At 45.2% G+C, this 13,658-nt stretch overlaps 1 protein-coding gene across 2 annotated transcripts in view; it reads left to right on the top strand.

Moving 5' to 3' along the window:
- The window catches only part of PTCH2 (patched 2), a 58,680-nt gene extending 46,726 nt beyond the window's left edge, over positions 1-11,954 (top strand). For both annotated transcript variants that reach the window (XM_081865477.1, XM_081865478.1), the window contains exons 14-23: positions 378-780; positions 1,641-1,953; positions 2,821-2,963; positions 3,306-3,486; positions 3,726-4,009; positions 5,184-5,321; positions 5,987-6,129; positions 6,911-7,010; positions 7,298-7,546; positions 8,158-11,954. In XM_081865477.1, coding sequence (XP_081721603.1) covers positions 378-780; positions 1,641-1,953; positions 2,821-2,963; positions 3,306-3,486; positions 3,726-4,009; positions 5,184-5,321; positions 5,987-6,129; positions 6,911-7,010; positions 7,298-7,546; positions 8,158-8,571 — 2,368 coding nt within the window. In that variant the 3' untranslated portion in view covers positions 8,572-11,954. The remainder of the gene's footprint in view (positions 1-377; positions 781-1,640; positions 1,954-2,820; positions 2,964-3,305; positions 3,487-3,725; positions 4,010-5,183; positions 5,322-5,986; positions 6,130-6,910; positions 7,011-7,297; positions 7,547-8,157) is intronic.
- Positions 11,955-13,658: the final 1,704 nt, after the last annotated feature.

Below are 13,658 nucleotides of genomic sequence, written 5' to 3'. Positions count from 1 at the left end.
TGGGGGCAGCGGTTTGGAAAAGTCATTAAGCCCAAGAAGAGAGGATCAAATGCAGCTGTAAGGAAAAGAGCAAGAGAACAAAGCCAGCTGCACAGATGGTAGTGCTCTCAACAACATTTTGAAAAACACATTTCTTTATTATGGTAAAAGTTTGTCTATAAGAACAAGTCAAAATGCACATCAAACTGCACATAAAATCAGCATACTCTGAAAAGCCCCTTTAAAGACATTGTGAAGGGTATCTCTATGTGCTCACCAAGAGAAGTGGAACTTTTTGTGATAGTTATATCCAGATGCTGGGTGTGAGTTAGGATGCCTGGCTAGCTAGGGGACTGTGTGTTGCCCAGCATTTTCTCAGTGTCTTCTTCTCCCCACAGCCTCTGCTCCTCCCACGTCATCCAGATTCAGCCACAGGAATACACGGATGCAAATGACAACTCCACAGCACCTGCTTTCCCGCATGGACATCCAGCACTGACCACCAGCACACGCATCACCACTACGGTTCAGGCCTTCACCCAGTGCGATCCCTCCGGGCGTCATGTGGTCACCATCTTACCACCCACCCAGCATGTGTATACCACCCCTTCCACTCTCCTGCCTGCCAACCCTTTGGGGTCGCAAGTCTTCACCCCTGCCAGCTCCACCCGTGATCTTCTGGCACAGCTGGATGAGAACAAAAGCGCCCAGGAGTGTGTGCCATTGCCCCTTTGTCATTGGAACTTCTCTAGCTTTGCTCGCGACAAATATGCACCTATCCTGCTGCAGAGCCAGACCAAGGTAGGCAGCTGAGAATCGCTTTCTTTGTGGGTGGCATTCTGTCCTATGTTGAAATAAGAGGGGGGGGGAGTACAGCATCCTGGGTAACAAGTCTGTGATGCCAGCACTACAGCCAATGGAGAACTAAAGCTCCCTGTTCTTCTCGGAGATGAGAGAAGCAATCTGAAATGTAGTCATTGTGCATGTCATCCTGTATGAGGACATGGTGTTGCTCTCCCCTGTGCCCTGCCTATCAGGGGCAAAGATTGCATGTCCCTTGTAGTCATTCAAAGACAAGAGCTGTACATCTTTCCTAGTCTATTTTTACACATCTAGGAAGTTAGGTATGAAGGCTCTGCATCTTCCTTGGGTAATTCCAGATGAAGTGGCTGTGTCAGTCACAGATAATCTAGATGATCTAAGATATTGTGTGTGTGTTTACCTTCAGAGAGAGAGAGAGGTCCAGGTACAGAGTCAAAAGAACTATGTTCTCAAGGTTAATATATGTGTGTGTTATGTGCCCCCTTGCATGGAAAACTCCCTACCTGTCATTATTGATTCTCTTGCCTTACAAGTATGCTCCATACTCCCACAATATGGCACATGTTGATATAAACTCCATTAGGGGCAATTCATACCCTGCACGTACTGTAGGTACTAGGAAGTGGGGCTGGGTGGTTGCAGTTCCAGCCCCCAAGCAGTTGTTTGCTTTTCATAAACATCTGGCTGTCCACTGTGTCCACTGTCCACAGATTTTCTTCCATTCTCCCTATGTTTGCTAAGTCAAGTCTCTTGACAGCAGCAGAGGAAAAGTTAGCTTCTGCAGAAGAGATTGGGGTCGGAGTGCATCCGTCTTCACTCTTTCCTTTCTGCATTTCCAGGGAATTGTTGTAGTCCTGTTCCTGGCACTGCTGGGCCTGAGCCTCTACGGTACAACCAAGGTGCATGATGGACTCTACCTGACGGATATTTTACCACGAGGCACAAAGGAGCACGCCTTCATTTCAGCTCAGTTCAAATACTTCTCCTTTTATAACATGTTTGTGGTTACAAAGGGTGGCTTTGACTACCCCAGCTCACAGGAGGCCCTCTACAGCCTGCACCAGGCCTTCACCACCATCCAGTATGTTGTGCGTGATGAGAACCGCCAGTTGCCAAAGATGTGGCTGCACTACCTCCAGGACTGGCTGCGAGGTGAGTCAAGGACACTTTGCCAACCCTCTCTCCTGTCCTGCACTGCCTCTGCCCCAAGAAGTGGGGTGGGATGCCCTCCTCCAGCTCTCTGTGCAGGATGCTTTTAGTACAAACCTGCTTGAAGGCTAGAAGATGCGTGGGAGTTTGGTTGAGGTGTTAGTGGCCAGCTGCTTCCAGGGAAGGAAAGCATCAATGTCTGTTTCACAACCATGTTCAGGATAAGTGCTATAAATAATTTTTAGCTTCTAAGGAACCAGAAGCTCTTCATCTCGCACAGTTTTTGTGTCTTATACACACATCCATTTAGGCAAACACTGTTTACAGCCTTCTCTGCAGTGGCTCCCCATCTGTGGAATGCTTTCCCCAGGGAAGTTCACCTGACACCTTTAGGCAACAGGCAAAAACGTTGCTTTTTAACCAGGCTTTTAATTGATTTGATTGATATCCTTTACCCTTTAAAAATGTGTTGGGATTATAGAGTTGTTGTTTTTATTTTGATTATGTATTTTGTAGTTTTTATATTCTGATTATATTCTGTGAACCACCCTGGAACCCGTGGCTATGGGGCAGTATATAAATTCTATATAACTTCAATAAATAAATAAATATAAATGTTTGTGGAGATGCTCACCTGCACAGTTGTACAGCTGCCCTTCTGCCTTCTAGGATTACCAGCTCTGTTCTTGTTCCTCTAAAGTAGGGACCGAAACATGCTGCAGGGGCTGAGAGATCTGAGTTAAACAGGAAAGGGGTGGAGGCAATGAAAGAAGGGAAGGGATTGGCATAGCTAGTGAGAGGAGCTCTTGCTTCTGGGCCTTGGGTTCCACAGATGGCACTCCCTTAACTGTATACCCCCCTGTTCTGCAGGTCTACAGGCAGCCTTTGACCGGGACTGGGAAGCTGGGCATATCACCAAGGAGAATTACCGCAATGGATCAGAAGATGGTGCCCTGGCTTACAAGCTCCTCATCCAGACAGGCAACAAGAAAGAACCCTTAAACCTCAATCAAGTAAGTGGGGGAGCAATCTAAAAGTAGGGAGTGGGCAGGCAAAGAGAACCCAGTGTGCCATAAGAATTAAGGGTGAGTCCTTGGTGTACCAGGAGGGAAGGAGGAGATAGATCCCCACTGCAAAAGAATAGAGAGAAGAGAAAGCTTTCCCACAGGCATTTGGGGTCCCTTGGAGATGGAGGAACACATGAGATCTACATGGCTTTGGGAATAGCCAGCTGGTGCCCAAGCAGGGGCCTCAGCCCTATTTCCTGCCAAATGATAGCACCTGTCTAGTAGCTACTACTTACTATTAGTTGCTATACTTCTTAACCGCCCTGCATCCCTTCCATCTGCCTACAGCTGACAACTCGCCGCCTGGTGGATGAGAATGGGATCATTCCTCCTGACATCTTCTACATCTGTTTGACAGTGTGGGTGAGCAACGACCCTCTTGGCTTTGCTGCATCTCAAGCCAACTTTTACCCACCACCCCCGGAATGGATCCACGACAAATACGATGCCACTGGCGAGAACCTTCGAAGTGAGTTCAGGCAGCAGCCTCATTCTTGTTCCACTTTCCAGCATGCATTACTGTTTCAGCTCAGTCCTATCCCCACTTCTATGGCAATTCCACAGTGTAAATCCTTATGATGTATGTTTCCCACCTTTGCAAGCCATGCCTGGCACATGAGGAAAGGAAGCAATTCATTTTTGGCCCTAGAGATGGGAGTAGGGGGCAGAAGGCCACTATATCTGATGGGCTGCCTCTCTTTCTGACAGTCCCTGCTGCACAGCCTCTGGAGTTTGCTCAGTTCCCCTTCTACCTCAATGGACTGCGGCAGACATCAGACTTCGTGGCAGCCATCGAGAGCGTGCGTGCTATCTGTGACGAGGTGGCCCTGACGCATGGTGTTCTCAGCTACCCTAGTGGCTACCCTTTCCTCTTCTGGGAGCAGTACATTGGCCTTCGACACTGGCTTCTACAGGCCATCAGTATTGTGTTGGCCTGCACTTTTCTAGTGTGCACCCTGCTACTCCTCAATCCTTGGACCGCCAGTATCATTGTGAGTATCCTTTTTCATGAGCAACAGGGTGTAGCAGTAAGGGAGATGTTTTAGCTCCAAACGTTATATGTAGTAGCAATATGGCATTGTGCAACAAGGGAAATGGTTGTCAAACACTGTTACTGTTAGTTAAATCAGTTTTTTGGCTCTCGTGTTTAGGACAGGAAATTTGGAAATAGGAGTGGGGGAGAATTAGTGAGATGCTTCCTGTAATCTCTGCATAGTTGCCTTTCCGTCTCCCTTGCCTTACATAGTGTCCTAAAAAGTTTTCCTTCAATACCAAAGACCATTTTAAACCATTCAGGTTCTGCCCAAACTCAAAATTTTGCAGCTGTACTGTAATACATTAAAAAAAAAACCTTGCTGCAGTAGTTTGTAGAATTTATTCTGACTGCAGAAACTGAGTGTTTTGTTGCAAGTCTGGAATGTTTTCATACCTTCTCATATTCTTTTTTAAAAAAACATGAACATGCGCATATTTTCCATAAATGTATTAAGGTTTGCATGCAACAGACACCATGTATGCATTGTACAGGTGTACGCACCAAGGAGCTGGGAATGAGACCAATTCCCACTGTATGCAGATGCAATGGTAAACACACATCTGCTACCAGATAGAGTGTAAAGTACAGCTTTACCTTTGCAGCAAAAAGTAAATATCTTTTTCTCTCCTCAAGCTTCTTTCCACAGTGCTGAAAGGGTTAAGCCTGCACACTAACATGCAGGTGCTCTACTATATTTGCATCCTTATCCACCTTTAGGGCTAGTGTGTGCACAGCCCCATACCCCTACTGTTTACCATACAAAAGTGTATAATGCAGCTCGCTCAAACAAACAAACAAACAAACAAACAAATATATATATATATATATATATATATATATATATATATATATATATAAACAATCAAGGTATCAAACAGGCATGGTAGTAGTGGTTGGGTGATTACTGTTAACTAATAACCCGGTATTCATGTGCCACAATGAGATGTATACATTTTCTGAATTAGTTCTGAATTCAGAAATTACATACATATGAGCTTATGGATTTGTAGGTACCTATTCTTAATCTACCTGTTAACCACTACATTGGGCTTTGTTCATTGCTGTAATTGACATGTCCATAACCATAGCTTGCAGGTAAGATACTGAGCTGTCCCTTCTCTCTGATGTAGGTATTCGTTCTAGCTATGATGACAGTCGAGCTCTTTGGGATCATGGGCCTGATGGGCATCAAGCTGAGTGCCATCCCAGTAGTCATCCTCATCGCCTCTGTGGGAATTGGTGTGGAATTCACCGTACATGTGGCTCTGGTAAGAAGCAATTGTGTGAGCACAGCCCGTTCTGCTACCATGTCTAGAGCATGTGATTCAGTGAGACTTCCTCTTTTTGAAGCTCTGTGGGTCCATACTGAAAGGAATAGGGTTCCCTGAACACCCTTGCAGAGTTTTCAAGAGCTCTTTTTCACACCAGAGAACTTGGTGTGTGATATTACAACCATATACATTCAAATAGCTTTAGTGGCACCCAACCAGAACATTTAGATTATTAGGTTTTTATCTGTTGTATCAAACCTGATCAGTAGTGGAGTCTGTAAGGGAGAATCAATAAATTGTGGGTTCATTACCCCCTTAATATCACCCTTATGCAGTCTGGGTGGTCAGAGCAGAATTTAATCCATAATTGTGGGTGCACCATCCAAGGGTTGGTGGTTCTTTTAATTAGTGCTGAATATAATGATATAGCTGTGTATGGTATGAAAAGCAGAATCCAAGCTGTCATTTCAAGATGAGCCTGTTCCAGCTCTGGCAATACCAGCTGACTCAGTGCACAAGAACAGATTTGGGCTTAGCTTCTTGTTCTTTCTCCCAGTCTGGAGGGCCTCCCAAGATGCAGTGTGGTGATTGGCCCCTTTATGAGGGTCTGCTTGGACAAGTCACTCTCTTGAGTCGCATTCTGACTGTTCGTCTTTTCTCAGGGCTTTCTCACGGCCATTGGCAACCGGAACCTGCGCACTACTGTGGCCCTAGAGCACATGTTTGCCCCTGTGATGGATGGTGCTGTCTCCACGTTGCTTGGCGTCCTTATGCTAGCTGGTTCAGAGTTCGATTTCATTCTGAGGTGATTGTCATGTGTCTATCTTCTCCCCTTGTATACTTATTCTGGTGGTGCTCTGGACCAATGTGCTGGGGGCCATTTCCAGAGAGGTATCAGTAAAAGGAGTGGCTAGAGAATGGGAAATTGTCTTTCTTGACATCTGTTGGGAATTTGGGTAACACCACATTGGGCAATAGGTCTGAAGGTCTCACTGATCAAGAATGGATATAAAGGCAGAATCTAATAGGGTTCAAGGCAGCCCTGGAGGGGCACTGGTACATTCTGCCAAAGTTGGAGAAATCTCCCTGTTCAAGACCACAACTTACAACAGGTTGAGAGGAAGACATTCTACAATACATTTATGCCTTCTCTGGCACTTTCCCTTACGGCAGCTAAGGCTTGTGAACTCTACAAGTCTGCTGGCTCAGAGAAGGGACACTCTTATCTTCTATAGGGAGCAACCTTGAGCTGAGACTGAGGGATAGCACTTGTCAGTCCATGGGTGTAACAGTAATGAGTGTGCAAGAGAATGTAAATGAATGTGTGCTGGTGAACTAACTCTGTACTTGGCTGCCCTGATAAGAGGCTGAGATGCTTTACTGCCACCTGCTGCCACCTGGGTAAATAAATAACGTTCCCTCTTCACAAAGGCCACAGAACTATGGTGCATCTCAGCTTCCTGGAATTAGGACAAAAATATACAGAGCAGTAACTGATTTTCATCCTAAAGTTCTATTGTACGCAGATGATTTGCGCAAATGACAAATCTGACCATTACTGACCACCTTTACCTCCCCCCCCAAAGGTATTTCTTTGCTGTGCTCACCATCCTGACCATTCTGGGACTGCTCAATGGCTTGGTGCTGCTGCCTGTCCTGCTGTCTATCATTGGACCACCTGCAGAGGTAAGAAAACGTTCTGTTTCTTATCAGGTTGCTCTAGTGAAGAACCATAGAGAAAAGCGGAAGGGGTCCTATATCTCACTGTCAAAACCCACTGCCAGATTGAGGTGAAGTGCTTGAACAGTCACACAAGTCGTAATAGAACGTAGGTCTCGGCTTTCACCTGCTATCAATAGATTTCAGGATTCACTACAATGAATGGAAAGCCTGTGCCTCTCAGGGATCATGCACAAAGACCCTTTATTTGACACCCTGTTTTCTCAGTGTGCATTCTGCTTTTTGTCATATAGGTCACACCAGCAGATAACGGTAGCCGCCTGCCGACACCGTCCCCCGTCCCCCCACCCATCAGCCACCACAGCTTCTACGTACAGCGGCACGGTGGAGCCTTTGGTGACTCCTCAGACTCCGAGTACTATTCAGAGAGCACAGGAGCATCAGACACGGGTGAAGATGACCGCAGCACCTACATCATCCCCCCAGCGCAATCACATATCTTGGTCAAGGCCAGCAAAAGCCCCAGCTTCCCCAAAATCACTGTAAGTGCCCATCAAGAGCCAGGGAAGCCAGAACTCTTGTTTCTCTGGATGGAGAGAGTGGTCTGTGTTCAAAGGCAGCTGGATTCTAGTTTGAGTGTAAAGATAGTGTCCCCAAATGAGTTGGGAGGCAAGGCAAGAAGAGAACCAGGAATGTTTGCTTCTGTTGTTATGCTAGTATGTCAGTAGGCACTGAACTGGGGTGGGCATGTCTCTGTGAGACAAAATTCCTAGGATCTCTGGGAAAGACAGACCATAGCACCTTGGAGCATATATCTGGGGTGCAATGTGGCTGTAGTAATGTATAATGGGGTAATAGGAGTCTAGCTTCTATTCCCAGGTCCCAGGAGTTAAAACAGATAGTGCAACCCCCTGTAATGCAGGAATCCCAGCTAAAGCATCCGTGACAGATGCACAGTGGTTGAAGTCTCCTCTTTAGTACCTTAGGGCAACATAATTCACTCTCTTTGTGCTTCAGATTCTTCTTACTGAATTTGCTGCTTTATGGTTTGAAAGTTGCTGTCACAAGGACTCCATGCCAACTGCACTTGTGTTGTTGCCTTCTTCCCTTCCATATCCAATACACTAACATCAGCCTTTCCTTTCCTGGGCAGGTGGTGAAAAGCTACAAGACCAGCCTAGAATCGCCTCTGTCATTGTGCAGCCCAGACTGGACCCAAACTGTGACCCCTGGAGGACATTTGCCACCCACTGTCACAGAAGTCAAAGACGCTTCACAGCAGCAAGAGCAGCCAAACCACAAACAAAGGCCTCGGTTGGCTCAGACTGCCCCCAATCCCCCTCGGACCGACCCTACTGCCCACAGCACCAAAGGGCCGCCTCCTGCATCCGGTGGCGCCTTCACCACAGTTACAGCCACTGCCTCAGTGATGCTGGCCTTGCACCCACCCCTGCCTGGCTCATGCCGGGGCTACACACACGAGGGCTTTGAATCTGATGGACCTGAGGAGCCTCGTAAAGACGCATCCAACAGCTTGGAACTGCAGAGCCTAGACCAGAGGCACTAGCATTTCACTTTTGCCAGGCCCAAGACCTTGGGTCTAGAACTCCTGCCTCAGGGATGGGATGTGCACAGTATCCCTGGTGGGGTCAGGGGCCCAGATTGTTCACACATACACACACCGCAGACTGTGAAGCAGGATGGATACCTGGAAGCTCTTGCACTGTGTTTAAACAACTGTAGACATAGACAGTGCCTTTGGGAACTGGAGCAAGAAGGCCAGATGAGCTACTGCCGTGAAAAGGTTGATGGGAGAATCTCTCAGCACCTGGTACTCCACTTTCCCATGCCTTGTTTCTCTAGGTGTTATCTGCCACCAAAAACATGCTGGGTTTCTTGGTTACCAGGACTTCTGGCTTCAAAACATCCCTAGTTTGCATCCTTACATTGGACTGTGATAGCCCAGATAACATTGTGCCCACTCACCTGCAGACAGGGAAAGTTCCCATCCCATCGAACCTGGAAAATGAAAGTGACAATTCCCCATATGCTGTGTGAACCATCTCATGGCTGTCATCGGGGCAGGGCGAGAGAATTGCCCAAACACTGACCCTCCCATGGAGAGAACAGGACTCAACTTGTGCGTGGGGAAACTCCTCCCGCATTGTGCTGCTATTCTTTTATTTTTATTAATATTAATATTATTATTTTAAGCTGTATAAAAAAGAGTCACGAACCCTCCCCCTTATAATTATAATAATTATTTTTTATTATTTTTACAGCTCCCTCATTAAAAAAAAAAAGTGGCGTATCCCTTTAAGGGGAAACACCAGGGTGAGGTGGTAATGGAGAGAGGACCCCCTGGGCGTGTGGAGTGGAGGGAGTATGCAATGGAGGGGCACAATGTGTCTTAGTGCCTTCTATGCAAGCTGTGTGGGATGGGCTGCACTCTGCTCCTGCTTCCACCAGCATGTCTGCCTATGCCAGCATTCGCCATCTGGCTGTTCCAAATCCTGTTAAATTCCTCCCTGTCCTATCCCACACTACAAAAACCTTTCTGCCCTATTCTTTTTGCTTGCATGCCTCTTTATCAGTCCGAGGTAGCCCATCACACAAGTGTCCCATAAGTACTTCCTTTTAGAATTTACATTTTAAGGCTTCATCATTTCCCAAGAATATCATTGAGGAATAATTTGTGACTAACAGAAGATGAGAATCATTCAGGGCAGGTTTTTGGGCCCTGCAGGACATTTACCCCACACAGATGGAGATCAGAGCAGGGCTTTCTGGAAGAGCAGTTTATATGGGTTTATGTTTTTTCTGCTTCCATCTTTTAAGAGGTACTTCTCACAAGTGAGTTTGTAGTCTGAGACTGCTGCCTGAGTACAAAAATGTATGTGTACTATGTTGGTTTACGAAGGAAGTGTTTCAAATGGAAATTTAAGCTTACTTTAATAAGAAAGCTGGGCGACCTTCTGGTAAATTCAGCCATTCATTGCCCTTGTTAAGGACAATGTACCGTTTTGAGTTTTTCAACACATGTTTTTCCTATACTGAGATTATTAGCTTCCTGACCTGCATACTTTCAGCACAAACATTCATGCTGCACCTTCACAACTGATGGTGTACAGAACTTTCCCCCATCTCTTCACAAATATTTCTGTGTAGGAAAAAAAATCATGTGTAAAATTATCCTTTGATTCTCTCCCACCTAAAAACATCCCTATGTAGTAATCAGAGCAGAAAATGTTCAACGGGAGAGACGAGTTGGGCAAAACATTCCATTTCCTGCCCAAAAGTATGAGTGCTGTGGTTGCTTTTTCTGTTTCTGAATGATCTCTTTCCGGTTCAGCTTCTTTGGCTGAAAAACAAGAAATGAACTGTCGCTTGGCAGCAGGATTGGTTCTCAAGGACCAGTTCCATTTCCATCTGACATGCTTGGTTTCCACATAGCTAAGTCAAAATTGCTTTATAAAATGTTTCAGTTTTTCCATTCTGGTTCAGGACACAAATCAGAATTTTGCACAAAATTCAGAGTGCTGTTTTCTGGCCAGCTCTGCCCTGTGCATCAATCACAAAACAACAGCTCACAACCTAAATCCTGAAACACAATGCTTTTTTTAAAAAAAAAAAAAAGTTATTTTATTTCTTTCTTACTGACCTACTCTAAAGGAAAAAGATGGCAGCTGGGGGGAAAAATTCTGTTTGTTAGGATTCTTGAGTGATTTTGGAACCTGATGGATGTGCCACAGTTTTCAGCACACACACAAGATGCAAGGTTTGGGACCAAATGTATTTTTCACCTAAGACAGTGAAATAACTTTAGGTACTCCCGATTGCAGGTTTGGAGATTTGGGGCTTCAGGAAGAGACCCCTCCAACTGCAGAAGTTGCTCAACATCTTTCTGCACTGCAATTATATACACAAGTAGTTTGCCAGTTTCTCGGTGGCACTGACATTTGTAGTGGAATAACACTTTACAACTTTGTCTTTAGAATGAGATAAATTAAGAAGTGCAGATGCCTTCTAGCTGTTCTTTGCCAACATGGAGTTGTCCCTTGGGGGCTTTGTGTGAAATTCTGACCCACTTGGGCATAAAATTGTGTGTAGTTTTTGGGCACAGAGACTGACGCACCATAGCTTACTTGTGTGAGAGAGCAGGGCTGATTCACCTTTGAATCCACTTCCTCAGTGACATTCTTCCTTCTCTACCGCAGGCACTTTATATTCCCCCTCCCTTTCGCCCAATAACTGCTGTAATTATATCCCCCAAAATATGCCGGATTGCCTATTCACTTCATGCTGCCAAGGGAGTTTCTGCTGAGATTTTCACATTTTGGTTGTGTGAACCCCCTTGGCAGCTTCAATAGGATTGGGCCTTCTATTAAAATGGATTAATTCAGTTGATTTAAAACTAAGAACTGCTTCTAGGATCTGGAGAGAATTCCTGCACACAGAAACTTGCCATGTGGCAGAGATTCCTCTGACCATTTAGATTTGTCCTGTTTTCTCACCACGAAACTATTTAGACCAGAAAACACTGTCAAAGGTAGAACCTAGCAACATTTGACATGTATGCCCCACTTCTCCCGCTCTCCTTTCCACCCACCCACTGCTTAAAAATCTGCTAAGTGCTTCTAGCTAACTCACAATAGAAATTGTGTTTCTCCTCCCCCCCGCGCCCCCCCCCGCCAACAAGTCTGTGACCAGCAAAGCACGGAAACGGTGGAAAGGGGGACACATTATGTGTGCATGTGTGTATCTGTGTGCGCGTGTGCATGTGAGTATGTAGCAGGTGTGCTGGAGACCTTTTAACCTGAAATGTTGTCATGCCATATAAATTATTTATATGAAAAGAAAAAAGATTTATTTTTGTAGTTTGTACAGACCTCTAGCCTTGCAATGGAAGTTTTTATTTTTAAAAGTAAATATATATTATATATAAACCTATCTTCTGATGGTGCCTGTGTGCAGTTCTTTGGTCCCTGCTTTGGAGTCTCTGTGTTTGTAGTCAAGAGTGTACCTACTAGATTGATGCAGGCTGTACACATAGGTTTCTCTTAACAGGACAAATAACAGCTGGGGGAGGAAGCTTTAAGCTGGGAAATGGAGCTGGGGGAAAGGGTTAAACACCTTTCTCCTCAGCACCACTGTCCCGGTCTGTATCTCCCTTTTGGCTGTTATTTGGTAAAACTTAATGCGGATGCAATCCCATCACAGATTTCTGACATTGTGTCTTGTTTTGCTCTAGACTTCCATCTTAGAGAAGTGTGTGTTGATGAACAACAGGAGTTTGTGTGTGCATGAGTAAGGATGCACATTATATATAATTAATATATATGATGATGCATGTATAGCTGGATGTTCTTCTGCTCCCAGAAAGATCAAATCCTGCCCCAAGAAAGTGCAAACTTTGGATTAATTAGTTGAAGGAAACATTTTAATATAATTTGCATATTTTATTCTGATTAACCTGTTCACACAATTTAAAATGTATTTTCAAGGCCTGATAGGGCACAGAAAGTGCTGGTGCAGGAGCTAGAGGGAACCATCCAAAGTTTACTTTTTCAGTCTTCAGCAAATACTGTGCTTCATTTTTTAAAAAGGAAGAAAAGATCTGTGCGCCTTGACTTGAGTGTTGTCTCTGGACATTTTCACAGGTGGTACTAAATTACTTTCAATCTGAATTTATGAGGCGGGAATATTACTGAGAAGACAGAATAAAGCTAAAGAGAGATCTCTTAAAAGCAAATGTACAGTTCTACTTAGTGTAATTTTTTGTGCAATTTACAGATGCAGAAAATGTAATCAACTACAATTTGTGAAAATCAGCTTCTGCAACCAGCCTGCCAAAGGCAGCAGGAGACCCCCAACAGATGAAGTTGACATGGCCAAAGATAGTGTGTAATATAAAGGACTCTTATACTAGGTTGTCAGTAACAACCTGTAAAAGCGTGAAATCTCTGCAGAAGAGGGAGACGATTCTGATGTAAGAGCTGGGTTTTTTAACTTGGTTATTTAACATGGTTGGGGGTGACAACTTAGTTTCCATTCTTTATAAACTTCAATTAATGTTATAAATATGCACAGGTTTCCACAAACCAGCAGAAAACAGGGGTATGAAGTGGGAAGCAATTGTCCAGTGGGATAAACATTATCTTTGCTTCCCTGGAAAGTGCAGAGAGGGACTATGTAATTAGACACAACCTGTGTCTGCTTTCAACTCTTATTATGCTGGAAGTAAGACACTGTAAGTTCAGAAGTATGGAAAGGAGTCTGGCCCAGGAACAACACCCCCCAGCCCTGTACTGCCCTCCCTGGCACGATCAATTTCTTGAGCCTCCAACCCCATCTCAGCAATGGCTGTACTGCAGCTGCCTGGCAGTGTTTATTTTTCCAGTGTGTTCAGGAAGCCGGCATGGTGCAGCCCAGCCAAAGGGGGGTGGGCGGGCGGGCTAGGAGGTTGTCTTGTCAGCAGCCACAGGGACCACAGCTGAGCAGATTCCGCAAGCAGAGCAACAAGCAGAATAAAGAAAAACAAACCGAGACCAGAGCTTGCACACACACAGCCAGCATTGTAGACTCAGTAAGGGGCACCCTCTTCACAAAAGTCCATCAGACTTGATGGCCTTATTAGGTGTCCCCACAATTGCT

Source organism: Podarcis erhardii (assembly GCF_964252035.2).
Source record: "Podarcis erhardii genome assembly, chromosome: 6".
Lineage (NCBI taxonomy): Eukaryota > Metazoa > Chordata > Lepidosauria > Squamata > Lacertidae > Podarcis > Podarcis erhardii.
Note: the sequence above shows the minus strand (reverse complement) of the source record. Positions and strands in the feature narration are given on the sequence as shown.